Source organism: Anas acuta, chromosome 7 (genome assembly GCF_963932015.1).
Source record: "Anas acuta chromosome 7, bAnaAcu1.1, whole genome shotgun sequence".
Lineage (NCBI taxonomy): Eukaryota > Metazoa > Chordata > Aves > Anseriformes > Anatidae > Anas > Anas acuta.
Window position 1 is genome coordinate 32,312,506 of NC_088985.1, and position 13,785 is coordinate 32,326,290.

Sequence of the window (13,785 nt, forward strand, 5' to 3'; positions counted from 1 at the left end):
TTGTACCCTTTGTACCCTAGCTTAGGAATATGGTTTAGTGGGGACTGTTTGTGTTAGGTTAGAGGTTGGACTCGATGATCTTGAGGTCTCTTCCAACCTAGAAATTCTGTGATTCTGTGTAGTTCATACCTTTTTCTCCTGATTCTTCAGACGTTCCTGGAGTTCCTTCTTTTCTTTCTCCAGCTGTTCAACTTGTTTAGCCATAATGAAGTCAGGATCCAATTCTTCAAGATCCTACAGCCAAGTAAAGTTATTAATACAAAATAAAAACAACATTTTTTGTCACAAATGCAGGTTTAGCTATTTATTTAAGCCTCTGCACTTCTCCCCATAAGTTTGAAAAAGATTGCATCAGAAGCATTCTCAATCTCTTTTCCTCTCTTCTGGGTAACTTTTATTTCATTTTTAAAGCTCTATAAAGCATTCGTATCCTGATTTTTAATTGAGACAAAATCCAGGCACAATAAAATGGGATCTGAAGGTCTCTTTCATATATCAGACACTGTTACAACAACACAGAGAGGAAGAGGGAGGGAGGTATAAAACCAGCTGGATTTCATTCCTCCAGGTAAAATAGATCCCATCCAAATTCAGTATTAAGGCTCAATTTAAATTGCTGAGCAACTTAAACATTTAAGTGCCAAACTGGCATTCTTTATTCTTGGTGACTGTTTGTAAGACCAATTACAGTATTAAACTGGTAAAAAATATGAAATTCAATCAGCCTAGCAAAAAAAAAATAAATACAAAATTACTCAATACTTCCATAATAAGTTGCCTACCTCAATATCAATATCTTTAAATGCTTTGGCTCCCAGTTCAGTCTTCTTAATCTGCTCCAAGCGCTCCCGAACAGTCTTCTTTTTGATTTGTTCATGTTCTTGCAGGATACGTTCCTTTTCTCTCTCCTTTGCCTCCTGGCGCAGTCTCTCTTCCTCAGCTTTCCGGACTTTCTGTAATTCTGCTTCACGCTGTTCCAATTCTTCTTTTTCGCGCTGAATGTTTAAACTCTCAAGACGCTCTTTTCTTTCCTCTATAGTTTGACGACGTGCAAGAATTCGCTGATGCTCCTTCCTCGAATTCTTTAAGAAGGCAGTGACTGCCAGCTGATGCTGTTCCTCCTTCTCTTGCTGAATTTAAATTATGAATAAGACAATGATGAATGTAGCATCTCTTTAAAAAGGCAGATAGCATAGCAAATGCTTCTCAAAGAAATCTCAAAATTAATTTTATTCCCCAACCTTGCCAACTCAATTGATATGCAACTGTAATGGCAGATCTAATCATTCACCCACATGGCAAACAAGGTAGTGTCAACTCAACAAAACCACGTGCAAATGGAGTCAAAAGCTGTCTGTATCAGACAATGTCCTGCACAGTACCTATTTTAGGTGTGGTATTTTCACTCTTTGTTCAGAAATACTGCACTCATATATGCTAGTGGTAGGTAAGACTCTATACCTGAAAGGGGGGGACGACCCATCTTGTTTCTCTCTACATATGTAATATAGAGCATTGCATGTAGTTTATTTCATAGATTCTGGGAATCATTTTAGTTGGAAGAGACTCTTCAGATCATCAACCACCATAAACTCCTTTGTTTTTAACACATTCTGGTTTTGTTTTAAACATACTAGCATAAGAGAAAAATATCTTAATTGAAACAACGCGCTATCTATGAGATGCTACATTGATAAGTAAGGAATTTAGGCATAAGTATTGGATTGTAAATCCATTTTAATTAAGTTATGAAAAGCACTTGACTGCATATAGAACGTTCTTTAAGTGTCCTTCTGACCGCTCCACAATTCTGCTCCAGAGTTGCCTGTATGTTCTTTGTAGAAATTCCCACTCTGCACTTGGCGAGGTCTAACTGCTAACGGAGGGTGCTGCCCATTTTAACCAATCAGCAAGCACCAAACACTGCAGCATAATTAGCTCACAGCAAGCACTCAGTCGTGCTGGTCGTGAAATGTGAGTTAGCTCAGAGGTATTTTTAGTAATCTGCCCCTTCCAGGGCATTAAACAAAAACACTGCAACATCCCTACTTTGTTGCAGATCTGCAAGCACTTAAAGATAAATGAGGGTGCCAGACACGCTAAAATAAAAAGCCTCAGATGAAATTAATGACTTAGCAAATTATGATAAATTTGACAGAAATGTAGGAGTTTTTATCCACTTGAAAATTCAAGTTTTTATCTGAATACTGAATAACAAAGACATCCATTTGTTCTAAAGGATCTCCAATCACATAGATCAATATTAAATACTAGTAATTATGCTAGCACTATCAAGCACATTATCAAGTTTGTCTTATTCAGCTAATCACACTGACATGTCATGTAAAAGACTACCTGTCATTTCTATCTATTAAAGATAAAATATGCTTTATTCGTATTTTATTTAAACCAACAATTCATATGAATAAAACTCTTTTTAGGGGAAAATTTACATGAAATATTCTGATCTTAAACACTACAAAACAGCTGACATACATTCAAGCTAACACAAACAAGCTAATATTTGGTGTCTTGATACAGTCCTACTTTGTGTGCTTTTATTTTAGCAATATAACTTACTATTTCCAACTTGAATAGAGCATCCTATATGGACATCTTGCCGTCAGCCCGTTTTCCAATAAGGAAAAATTGCTTTCTCTACTTGCTGAACAATCTTTCTTTCATAAGCATGCAGCAAAGGAAATAAATTACCCCTGCTCTTTAAAGGGAAGTGAAGGTTTAAACTTGCCACAACCAAAGCACGCTGGCAATCCCAGCGTGACTTGCACCTTGCTCCTACAGGGCTCTGTAGGACCTGAAATGTGAGCTCATCAGTGAGTCCGACCTTGAGTCCAACAGCCCCAGTGAGAGAGAAAGACAAGTCAGTTCAGCTGTGGGATCTCTGGTTCATGTGTTTAGATTCCACTATGAAGTCACATTACAGGTTCTTTAAAACACCAACTTCCCACGAAGAAAACAGGCAGCAGGCTCTGGATTTTCAAAAAATGCATGCAAAATTTTAAACAAGCCTTAGCTCTGTAGACCCAGCTATGGCTAAGTTATTGCATGGTATATTCTAAACTTGATATGCAAAACCAGCAATTTAAATTCATGCCTCTTGTGTACATTTTGACATTATTTTAGTTATGACCAAATACTAACTAGCTGGGTGCATTTAGGAATCATTCTTTGTTCTTCAGTAGCATAAAAGCACTTCTAGAAGAAAAAATGTCAAAAAAAAAAAAAAAGGGGGGAGACATCTAATGTGAGAGAGCACACTCATGAAAATAAGCTATTAAAAAGTGTCAAGTTCTTGGCTTACATTTCTACCTAATGCACAATGTCGATAATGAGGTCCATTTAATACAAACTGTATCAGAGATCATTATCACAGTGCTCTGAAAAGGAAGCAGCACACTTCTGAAAATAAGCAAATATACCAAAGCACCAACCCATCTACTCAGATCCTTGCAGCGTCCCATTAAATTAATCATTAGAGAGCTCAGTGCCTTTCCTATGTCACGGAAAAGCAAACCAAGCAACTTCTTGGTGTAATATTCAAGTATGATCTCACAACTTCAAAACCAATTTATCTTGCTACAGCAGAAAACTTTAATTAGAACAGTTATGCAACAGATGCAGAAGGATATCTGGTCATTAACAAATGTATTAATGCTATGCTGCATTTGTCTATATTAACACCTCAAGGAGAAAGTATTTGTTCTGAAGAGGGGACACCAGTAACAATTGCACAGAAAGCAGATTACTGGAATTAGCAGCAGATCAGACAAGCCAAAACTAATAAAAGGCTGCATAAGGGCAACTGGTAAACATCACACAACACACTTGGGGGAATGTCAGCATTCGTCAATGTTTTCAGAAGATTTAGGATTACTTACCAGCAAGTGAGGAGGCTTAATGACTGCAAGAGCCTTAGCCAGAGCTGAGGACATCGCAGTCAATTGATTTCTAATTTGCTCAGAAGGCATGCTTTGTAGCTGAGGGCCCAGTGGAGCATCTTCTCTGGTACAGTAATTCAAATCCGAGCCAAAACTCAGTGTCCGGGTAGTATGGTCGAGGCGAACCTTTGCAAAAAAAAAAAAAAAAACAAGGTGTGAAAAATATGACTGTATTATTTATTGCTTGTAAATGCTTTCTCTGTTGCTCTGCCTATGACCAATGGAGGTCAACAAAGCAGAAATTAATTTAAAAAACATTTTGCAAACTAAGGGAAATGCCAAATTAGTAGAAGAAAAATAGCACTGAATAAAATTCTGCTTTATTTCCATGTTTTATTTTTTAAAAATCACTATCTTCCTTGTGTTTGATGTCTACCAGCTGGTTTTCATTCAACGTAATACCCATGAATCCACACACTTCACAGAGGCACTTTGACAGCACTTACCTGCAAATCACAGTGTCTGGCTGCATCGACAATACACCGTTCCAGCTGGAAAGCATCAACAAAAGGAACCAGGGTAGCCAGACGAGAAAATTCAATGCTTTGATAAATCTGGGCCACCTATATATGAAAAGAAACATTAGGATTTTCTTTCAGTACTGTATTCAAATGTAACCTAAGATTAAAAGCCGTTCCCACATGGCTTCTTTGTATAAAGGAGACTGGCAGCAGTAGCTACACACAGCTATGCTGCTAATTAGCCTTTAAAGATTTCTTTAGCACACCAGAAATAACACTGCTCATCACTTATAAGGAAAGCAGGTCAATGAAATGTGCATTTCAAAAAACAAAAACCACACTCAAACCTTATTCCAAAACGTTTTAAGACACGATGAATTACCTTAAATAAAACTTCATAGATCTGTCACGAAGAAAATCTAGGCAAAAAACTGTGCCACTGTATTCAACCACTATTGCGTACAGTTACCTTGGCTGTACCTAAATGATGTACAAACCTGAAGATATGGGTTATATACTGGAAAAAGCATTTAGAAATATTAATGGTCTTCTAGTTGACAGAAGCAATTTAGTTCAGCGTGGAAGTTTCCAGTTTAGTGTTCTTCCAAAGCATTTTCTAACTTGCGCACACTTAGGAACGCGCATTTTCCTGATTCATACCTGTTGCAGAAGGCGAAGAATGGTATTGTTTTGCAGGTGAGGAACATACAGCTGCAGTTCAGGTTCCTTTTCAGCTTGGTCTTTCACCCAGTTGAGAACCTATCAAAATTCTAAAAAGTTACTTAATCTGCACCAACACTTAAAACTTCAACATTAAAGTACTAAGCCTTAAATACTCCCATTCTACAGCTCATGTAGCAACAGCATTTGTGTCCAGATACTAGGTTGTTTACCAAAGTCAACCTTTTTATCAGAACACTTTTATGATAGCTAACACTTTTTGTATGAAGGTGACTGACAGTACTGGCAACATTAACCACACTGCTAATTTACCTTCAAGTTCTTTTTAGCACCTCAAATATCTTTGTTCTCACTATCAAAGAAAAAGAACGTGAAGTGCTTCATTAATTGCAGAATTTACATTAACACAGTCAACAAGATCTCATAATTCCCAATATACTAAATTTAGGTAGCAAAAACTATAGTATAGTTTTTATAGTTCAGACGGTAAGTCTATGGTATATTTTTTCCACTTCTTACACAAACCACTTGTATGCACAACCTGCATCTTCACACGGTTTTCTCATTCCTTCACATTTAAGTAACATTTACCTCAGTAGCATTTCCACACTCAAGACCTTCAGATACATATTCTAAAATTCTGTGCCCTTACAGAGCACCCTAGAGGTCTGAATGAATTTTTATGCTACTTCAATAAGCTAGTGTGCTACATATGCCAGCTACTATACACGTACAATTTTAATGGAATTTGACCGAACAAAGCCTCCTACTGAAAATTCTGGCAACAGAAAAAGAGAGCTGATATTTACCGTAATTTGGTATTTAAGTAACAGACTGTTAGTCAAGAACAGTTACTACGTACCGTTACTACAAAACTTACCTTGCTGACACGGCTACATAACTTGAGTGGGTGAAAGTCAACTTCAAGCCAATTATAAAGTTCCTTCACTTCGGGAACAACATACTGCACTACGTTGAACCTCACCTACCATCAACCAAAAAAAAAAAACACACATAAACATCTCAAAATAAATGCAGTATTAACAAATAGTTATTCTTTAAGAATTACTTTTTAATTAAAATATTTCTAATTATAGTGACTAACTGTACACTATACCAGTGAACCGTATTTAACAATGGGAAACTAGATAAAACATAACAGAAAAGTGATTAAGAGTGGAGTGCCACCCTCAACATATTAGAGTCCTACAGTCCCACTACACAGATGTAGGCCCACATCCAAACTAAAATCCATACGACTCAGTTCATAAGTAAATAACTAACATTTTAAATTGTATTTTTAAAGCAAACTAGAGAAGTTCCAGAAGAAAAATCAACATAAACAGTAAAATGAACATTGAATGTAAGTTTTAGGTATGTATACAAATGACTGCACGAAATTCAAGCATCCTCTGAACAGATCTATGACTGAATGCCTGATTTGTTTGTGAATACCCAGAAAGGTCTGAAGACAGATAGATCTGGCCTCTCTTCTAATGAAACAAAAGGATGTTTTCATAATAAGCTAAGTCCTTATGCTCCACTATTTATCTGCCCCGAGCTTATTGGAACTACATTTAATAAATAAATAGGCCTCTCCTCTGAGGCAGGGAAAAAAAAAAAGTTGTGGTTTACAACACTTTTCAGACCCCTCAGAGTTTCAAAAAGACATTTGTTTCTTGGGTGACATGCAGGACAACACCAAATACTACTCTGTACTGCACACAAGGATTCAGGCCTCTCATTATCACCATTTCCAAACAGTCCTTCCTGTGAACCTCAATTTTTAACTATAACATGCTATAACATAAGCTACAGTTAACCATTAACCACAAAGCCGTTTTAATTTTGAAACTGCCATCCTTAACTAGGCGCAGTGCTTCTAGAACAAAAAAGAAGCCTAAAAAGATGACTGAGTTTAAGAGATCTGATCTGATGCAAACACCACCACCTACCATATCATTAATAAGACTGCCACGTGTCGGCGGGGCCTGAAGACCTAACAGGGTGGCCAGACGCCGCTGTTTTTCAACAATGATGCCATCCATATCCAGCAGGCGGGCAATATCAGTTCTCTCAGGAGTTATAGGAATTGACAGAGTGGCCAAAAGGACTCGAGTGGACATCCTGTTGACAAAGTATAACCACAAAAGATGAACTGCAAGACAATACTACTTACTTCATTTTCATATACATGCCAATTCAAGAGTAGGAATGCCTAGCATTCATAATGCAGAACAGGAAAATAAACAGCAATAACAGAAAAGATGGCAACTGTGCAGTAAATACAGTACACAGTGTTCTTCAGTAATCACAGGAAAGATTTTGATAACGTTTTCATTACTTATACATGTGTATATATACATATATATACATAAAGGCAAAATAAATTTGAGCTGTCTCTGTAAAATATCGACAGTATAAAATAATGAAAACAGTAGAAAGCAGCACCTTTCCAAACTTACTTTACTCCAAATCCGTACAAGTCATTTTGTTTGCATTGCTTTTTAAGAAATTATTGCTAGAGGTGCCTTCTGATGGTACAATGCAAGTTAACATTAAATATTTAAATGTTGACCTTAGTACTAGATGAACAGGAATGAAAGAATTCCCTACAGTATTTATTTCCACCAGACTGATTCTATAAATACCTGTAAATGAGTTTCAGAGTTTAATGCAGCCAGTGATTCTGCATGCTTCAAAACCCTTGCCAGATACCAGAATTTATCACCAAAAAAATTAAAGGTCATTTGGCTACACACACTTGCAGATATTAAGGAAAAGTTTACTTCCCAAGAATTCCCTATTACTGGTATAGGCATCACCACTCAGAACAGAAACTGAAAGAAAAACAAGATACTTATTAAATTTGCTTAGATTCTTTGTCAGTAACAAAGAAGGAAGCTTAAATAAGGTGATCCTGATGTTCACATTACTTATACTGTAGCTTTCCTTCTTTCTCTATTTTTTGGGGGGCCATTAGTACTGGCCACTTCAGGCAAAGCTGCTCACAGCCATACACTTTATCTGCTTCTTTTGGGGTACAATTTAGCTTATTTTTGAACCTACAAGGTTAGAAACGACCTAAAATCATATTAAACATATTTGCCCACCTCTGCATCTCCTCTTGCGTGAGATTCTTTCGCATTTCTCTCGATAAGTGATACAGTCGGTGAAGTGTGGATGCATGAAAAAGAGCATTTCCTGATTTCCAAAAGACAGTTGAAACTTTGTGATAGTAATTTGCCATCAGCTGTGGTTTGGGTGGTTTCTTAGACAAGGCAAACAGCCCATGAATATCCTCCACTGCTTTGAAAGCTTCCTAAAAAACAAACACACTACTTTTAGGAAGTTTCTGCATTCCTGCAAAAAAGGGGAAAAAATGAAATTTCACTAATGACTATAAAATTATGACCAATAAATCACACATTGTGGATGCTCCATCCCTAGAGGTGTTCAAGGCCAAGGTGGGGGGGGGGCCCTGGACAACTTGATCCAGTGGGTGTTATCACAAGGGTTGGAACTGGGTGCTCTTCGAGGTCCCTTCCAATTGAAGTAATTCTGTGATTCCACAAAGACTACCTTTATTTAAGTTAAGTTATCTCCAGTTCTGCCAGCTACATGTAATTAAAGACTTCTTTCACAATAAAGAAATTATTTGGACACACTGCAAACCCATTAACTCTTATCTGCTACAAATTAGAAATTAAAGGTTACTTTTTTTTTTTCCAGATTTTCAATCTACAAACCAAGAAAAAAATATTTTTTATCATTCTACCAATTCTACTATTTACCCTTTTTACTTTTTTCATACAAATTACATCTGTGATCAAAAATGTTACAGCTTCCCTCAAAAAAAAAAATGTATCTTGGAAACACCTTATATGATTTGACATTAGAAAGATCCAAAAAGCATAGCACGTTTCTGAAATATTTACTCTCAAAGTGCCCTCACTGACTAGACACTGATGTACTTCAGTTGGAAGTGCTGGGACCCCAACCCACCAACAGGCTGTTGACACTTGCCAACCACTTCCCAGTGATCTAGTCCACAAGAACACAACATATAAGAGATGAAGACATCAGTCAACTTCTCCCTTCCCCAACTCAAAGCAACTCCAACCACTTCACCACTAACTACAAGCACAAGCTTGGTCTGAAGCACTATGCAGAAACAGCAGTTCCAGAAACATCAGATGAAGTATCCAACACAAAAATAATAACACTGCATTCAAGACACTAAAAACTTTATTCTTCAATTATTCTCCTGCTTTTACCTTGGAGCATACACCACGAAACATGACCTGCGTGGAAGAGATTCTGGAAAGGTTGGAGGCTACCGTGTGATTAGAGGAGGCCTGCTGCATACCTGCCACAGCTCCATGCTAATGGCGCTGTCAAGCTGCACAAGCCTGGTCTCCAGGTGCATGGACTGGCTGTCAGGGTTGTTGAGGTTGATTGCTGTGCTTTGGTTATGATGACGCTGGATCTGCCCCAGATGCATTCTCAGGTTATCGCAGAGCTTACGGAACTCTGCTTTACGCGTGTACTGCAGGCAGAACTTAAAAGCTGCAAAAACACAAATTAAGAATGTTTGCTAATGGTGATTTCATTGTAGTCCTAAATGGGATTCAAATATGTAAATCGATGCATTTAAAGAATCTTCATTTACAGTCCAAAGACACAGCAAACAAGATCTAATCAGTCACGCATAATAAGTTACAATGCAGAGCACTACCAGCTTGACCTCAAAAAATTAAGCTGTTTCTATGCAATTAAGCTTAAGGAGCAGAGGGAATGCTTTGAATCAAATGAGAACATTCTGATTTAAGCAGCGATTCTAGATTTTATTTTGAACTATGTGCAAATACAATTCTGAGAAGAGCATGAATTAAAGCTTCGCCTTCATAAAATGTGGGAAAAAAATCTCAAGCCATCTAGTATGGTAAAGTTAAATGAAGCTTTCAAAAGGCTGAAGATAACAGGAAACAATTGTCTTTGATCCTACAGCTCCTTTCAAAAACCTGATTGTGTTGGGCCATTGCCACTGAAAATCCTGAAGTATCTCTACCAAGATCAGTCAAAATAGGAGCTCTAGACAGTGTTGCAGACTTAAATACACACTAAGGTACCTCGAACACACCTGATCGTCATTTTTCCTAATGTATTTTCACAATTTGGGCCTAGAGGTAAAAACCTTGCCGCTTTTTTTCAAAAAATACAGAGCCTCAAGTTACACAAAGATGGAATGTATTTTTCCACTTCTCATTCTCCCTTAAGCAAAAAAGATGAGCGCACAAGTACTCATTCTTAGATTTTTTTTTTTTTTCAGAATAATGCCAGAAAGAATCAGACAAGCCCTTTTCCTATTAACTTTCTAATAATATTTTACTAGGTTACTTCTTTGTCCAAATTGATAGCAGATCATAATTTTATAGTACCTTTTTGTGTACACTGCTTCAAGTTTATTGACATAGGATACATTTGCCCTTACAGATTAACAAAGAAGTAAAGGCGTAACTAACTTTCATCAGCAAATTAAAAAAAAAAAAAAAAAGGACACAGCACCAGTTGTGGTCATGTTCTCCGTACGTGCAGGAAAAAACTTTTTCCTTGCATATTCTGTTGCAAGAAAAGATTAGTGTACGGAAAGCTCTACGAGGAAACTCTGTAATTTTAAGAAATGTGTGTGTGTGCATACATATGCATAAGAGATCAACGTATTTTCAACTCTAATGCAATAGCCAAATAGGAATAACCTCTCATTTTCTAGTTTTGCAGTACCTAACATAGAAGTCCTGAGTCTCATTATGCTTTAAGTTTCCATCTTTTCAACTCACCTTGCTGTGCAATATCATGGTACAAACGTTCCACTCTAGAATTGTTTCGGAGAAGATCCAAACATTGCCGATACGACTCCCACAGAAATTTAACCCATGGTGTCAGAAGCAGTCGGTCAGTACGGTCCTGAGTGTCTTCTCCACTTACAGCACTCAAAAGAACACTACAGTTGGGAACAGAAGAGAGGGGAAGAGAAGGAGAAAAAGAAGTGATTTATTCCCCACAGTTCTCGTTGATTTTTCTTATCAAGATCTAAGACAAGACTGTAGGAATCCAAACAGCTACGTGCTGCTGAATTAGCTATACTTTAGTTTCAAATTGATCTCTCAAAGTTTTCCTTTAAAGGATTTATCTATCTTTTCTTGATCTTAAGTTTCCAATCTTGGCCCCTGCACATATCACTGATATGTACAAGTCCCACGGGTAAAGACTTCTGTAGGTTGTGTGCCCTTCACACAAGAAAACTAGTTCTAGGATCTTCACCTTCCCCATTCTATCAGGGAGCAGCACACTGTTACTTCTGTCTGACCCCAGTGGCTCCTCAGATACTTTGCTACTTGCTGACACTTCCTTTTTAGTCACCGGCAATGCTGCCAGAAAGAGGTCACTTCTTGTTGATACTTGACACAGGAGAAATGTGCGCCTTATGAATTGCATTTTCGCCACTGATGACTCTTGTAGTGTCACACAGAGAAACAAACAAGCTCGATATGTTCTCTTCCTCTACTTTTACTTGTAACCTCGAATCAGTTCACCTTTTTCTGTCTTTAATTTTGTCAGCAAGCAAACCGGACATCAATAAAGGATACAACCCAGGAGCATTATAGCAAAACTTGAGTCTGAATTTACCAACCAACACATTTCGTCAAGGATACTCACAGAAGTATCTCAGCATACATAACCAAGTATATTTTATTATTTTTAAAAGTATCCTGCAATTTCTCTCAACCAAAGATCTCTCCAGCCAACACAAACATACTATTTTTCTAACCAATGCTTTGACACTAAAAGCTAGAATACAGAATACTAGAAAAGAGCAGTCAGTTTCAGCGTCTAACTGTCAGTGGGATTCCTCTGTAACAAGGAATGTTTCAGGCACTGAAAATAACGTGGAATTATAAGGAAAGCTAAGGATTTCCTGTTACTGAAGGACAGATGAGAGAAGCATATTTAAGGAATATTTTATAATTTATTATGACTCAGTGTAAAAGGAAAGATTCAATAGTCTCTTCAGATCCTTCTCAATTATTACTTTTAAAAAAATGTTGGTCTTCACCAGAGCATAGTGCCTAAGAAATGTTAGTTTGCAATTGCTTTTTTTGTGGTCAAATGTCACTGATTGCACTGCCATCCTGGAACAACTACTGAGGACAGAACTTTAACCTTTTCAGTTTTTGCAACCAATGAGCCTTGCTGTTAACGTGCAAATCCACAGCCTTCCACTTCAAGTCCCTGTGAATTTTATTTGACTTGTCTAACTCCATTCCTCACCACTACCTACAACGTTAATTTCTTTCAGCTTTGTACCATCAGTAAACAGGACTGACTTTTCTAGTTACTTTCCAAGACTTTAATTGAAAGACTTCACCCTAACTCTCGATCTCCACCTCCTCACACCATAACATGTAGTCTGTCTCTCCCTGGGCAATGCCTCTGTCACCTTCCAACTGGAAGAAGAACACCCCCATCCGGTACAGTATCAACAGCTTTGCTTTTCTCCTCGTTACACCTCTGGCATTTCTTCAATTTAAAAAATGTAACCACCAAAAAAAGATTCTGAAGTTACCCAACGTCATTCACCCTTCAGCAGGCCTGTGCCGAGTTGTTTTTGTGTTTTTAACCCCACGTACTACTTCTTCAGAACACACACTAACGACCTGAATGTTATAATGATCAAGGCAAGATAACAGCAGATCAGCAGCTGTTCAGGCTGCTCCTCAGGCCTACCTGTGAATGATGAGAAACCACGCTGCCTGCTCAGATGGCTATCTGCAGAGCTTTAGTACCTGAAGTACCAGCTGATACTTTAGAACTCCGCAATGGAAATTATGCTGTCATCCAACACAATGAAGCTGACTTTTCCATCTGTCTTAGGCTAAGCAATTTCTAAGCCCCTAAAAAACGTTTCATTGACTCCACCATCCATATGCTTGAAAAAAAGCAGCAGTAAAGTGTTGCTTTGGTACTTAGACCACACCCAGGATGGCCAACCTCAACCTATCAGACTTCCACCACCCTTTTTCCTAGAATTCTCCACTTATGGCTAAACATTCTTTTATTGTTTCTCTTAACTTCTGCAAAGTTCAATTTGATTTGACTTATAGGAGTTCTTAATTTATTACCTATGCATCTTTTTTTAAACTCATGATATTACCCCACTTTGCCATTTCTCATCCAAAAGTATCACCACATACCCAGCTGTAGTAGCAGCATTCATGTGACCTCTCCCTAAAATTAACAGATGCATCTGAAGAACATAAATACACAGTATGAGCTAGCCTCACTTTGCCTGAAGCACATTAGGAAATTCTACCACAAACTGTTCTGACAACAGAACGCTGACTTCTTGCAGAGGCAAAAGAAACCAAAAGCCAGAGAACGGCTCATCCAACGTGGCACTATTGCTTAAGCTGTCTGCTAACTGAAGGTCGACAAAGAAACTAAAGCCCATATACTGACTGATCCTTTTTTCCATTATTCCTAAATTCTCATTTTCTATCCAATTAATTATGACACACAGAACACATTTGTTACACCTTTACTGCTACTACCTCATCAACTACCTAAGCAAGTATAAAGTAACATTTCCTTTTGTCTGCAGATGCACAATGTGATGAAGAAGT

At 37.7% G+C, this 13,785-nt stretch overlaps 1 protein-coding gene and 2 non-coding genes across 3 annotated transcripts in view; all 3 read right to left on the bottom strand.

Annotated features, from left to right (window-relative positions):
• The window catches only part of EIF3A (eukaryotic translation initiation factor 3 subunit A), a 32,980-nt gene that overhangs the window by 13,959 nt on the left and 5,236 nt on the right, over window positions 1-13,785 (bottom strand). The window contains exons 4-13 of the mRNA XM_068688978.1: window positions 10,942-11,105; window positions 9,471-9,670; window positions 8,215-8,423; window positions 7,057-7,228; window positions 5,982-6,086; window positions 5,081-5,179; window positions 4,406-4,522; window positions 3,900-4,085; window positions 783-1,130; window positions 130-234 (exon numbers count right to left, since the gene is read on the bottom strand). Of these exons, the coding sequence (XP_068545079.1) occupies window positions 130-234; window positions 783-1,130; window positions 3,900-4,085; window positions 4,406-4,522; window positions 5,081-5,179; window positions 5,982-6,086; window positions 7,057-7,228; window positions 8,215-8,423; window positions 9,471-9,670; window positions 10,942-11,105 (1,705 nt within the window). The remainder of the gene's footprint in view (window positions 1-129; window positions 235-782; window positions 1,131-3,899; window positions 4,086-4,405; window positions 4,523-5,080; window positions 5,180-5,981; window positions 6,087-7,056; window positions 7,229-8,214; window positions 8,424-9,470; window positions 9,671-10,941; window positions 11,106-13,785) is intronic.
• Window positions 4,608-4,740, bottom strand: LOC137859983 (small nucleolar RNA SNORA19). The gene has a single exon (XR_011098701.1). It is a non-coding gene; the product is annotated as a small nucleolar RNA SNORA19 (small nucleolar RNA).
• On the bottom strand, window positions 5,359-5,482 carry LOC137859984 (small nucleolar RNA SNORA19). Its single transcript, XR_011098702.1, has one exon. It is a non-coding gene; the product is annotated as a small nucleolar RNA SNORA19 (small nucleolar RNA).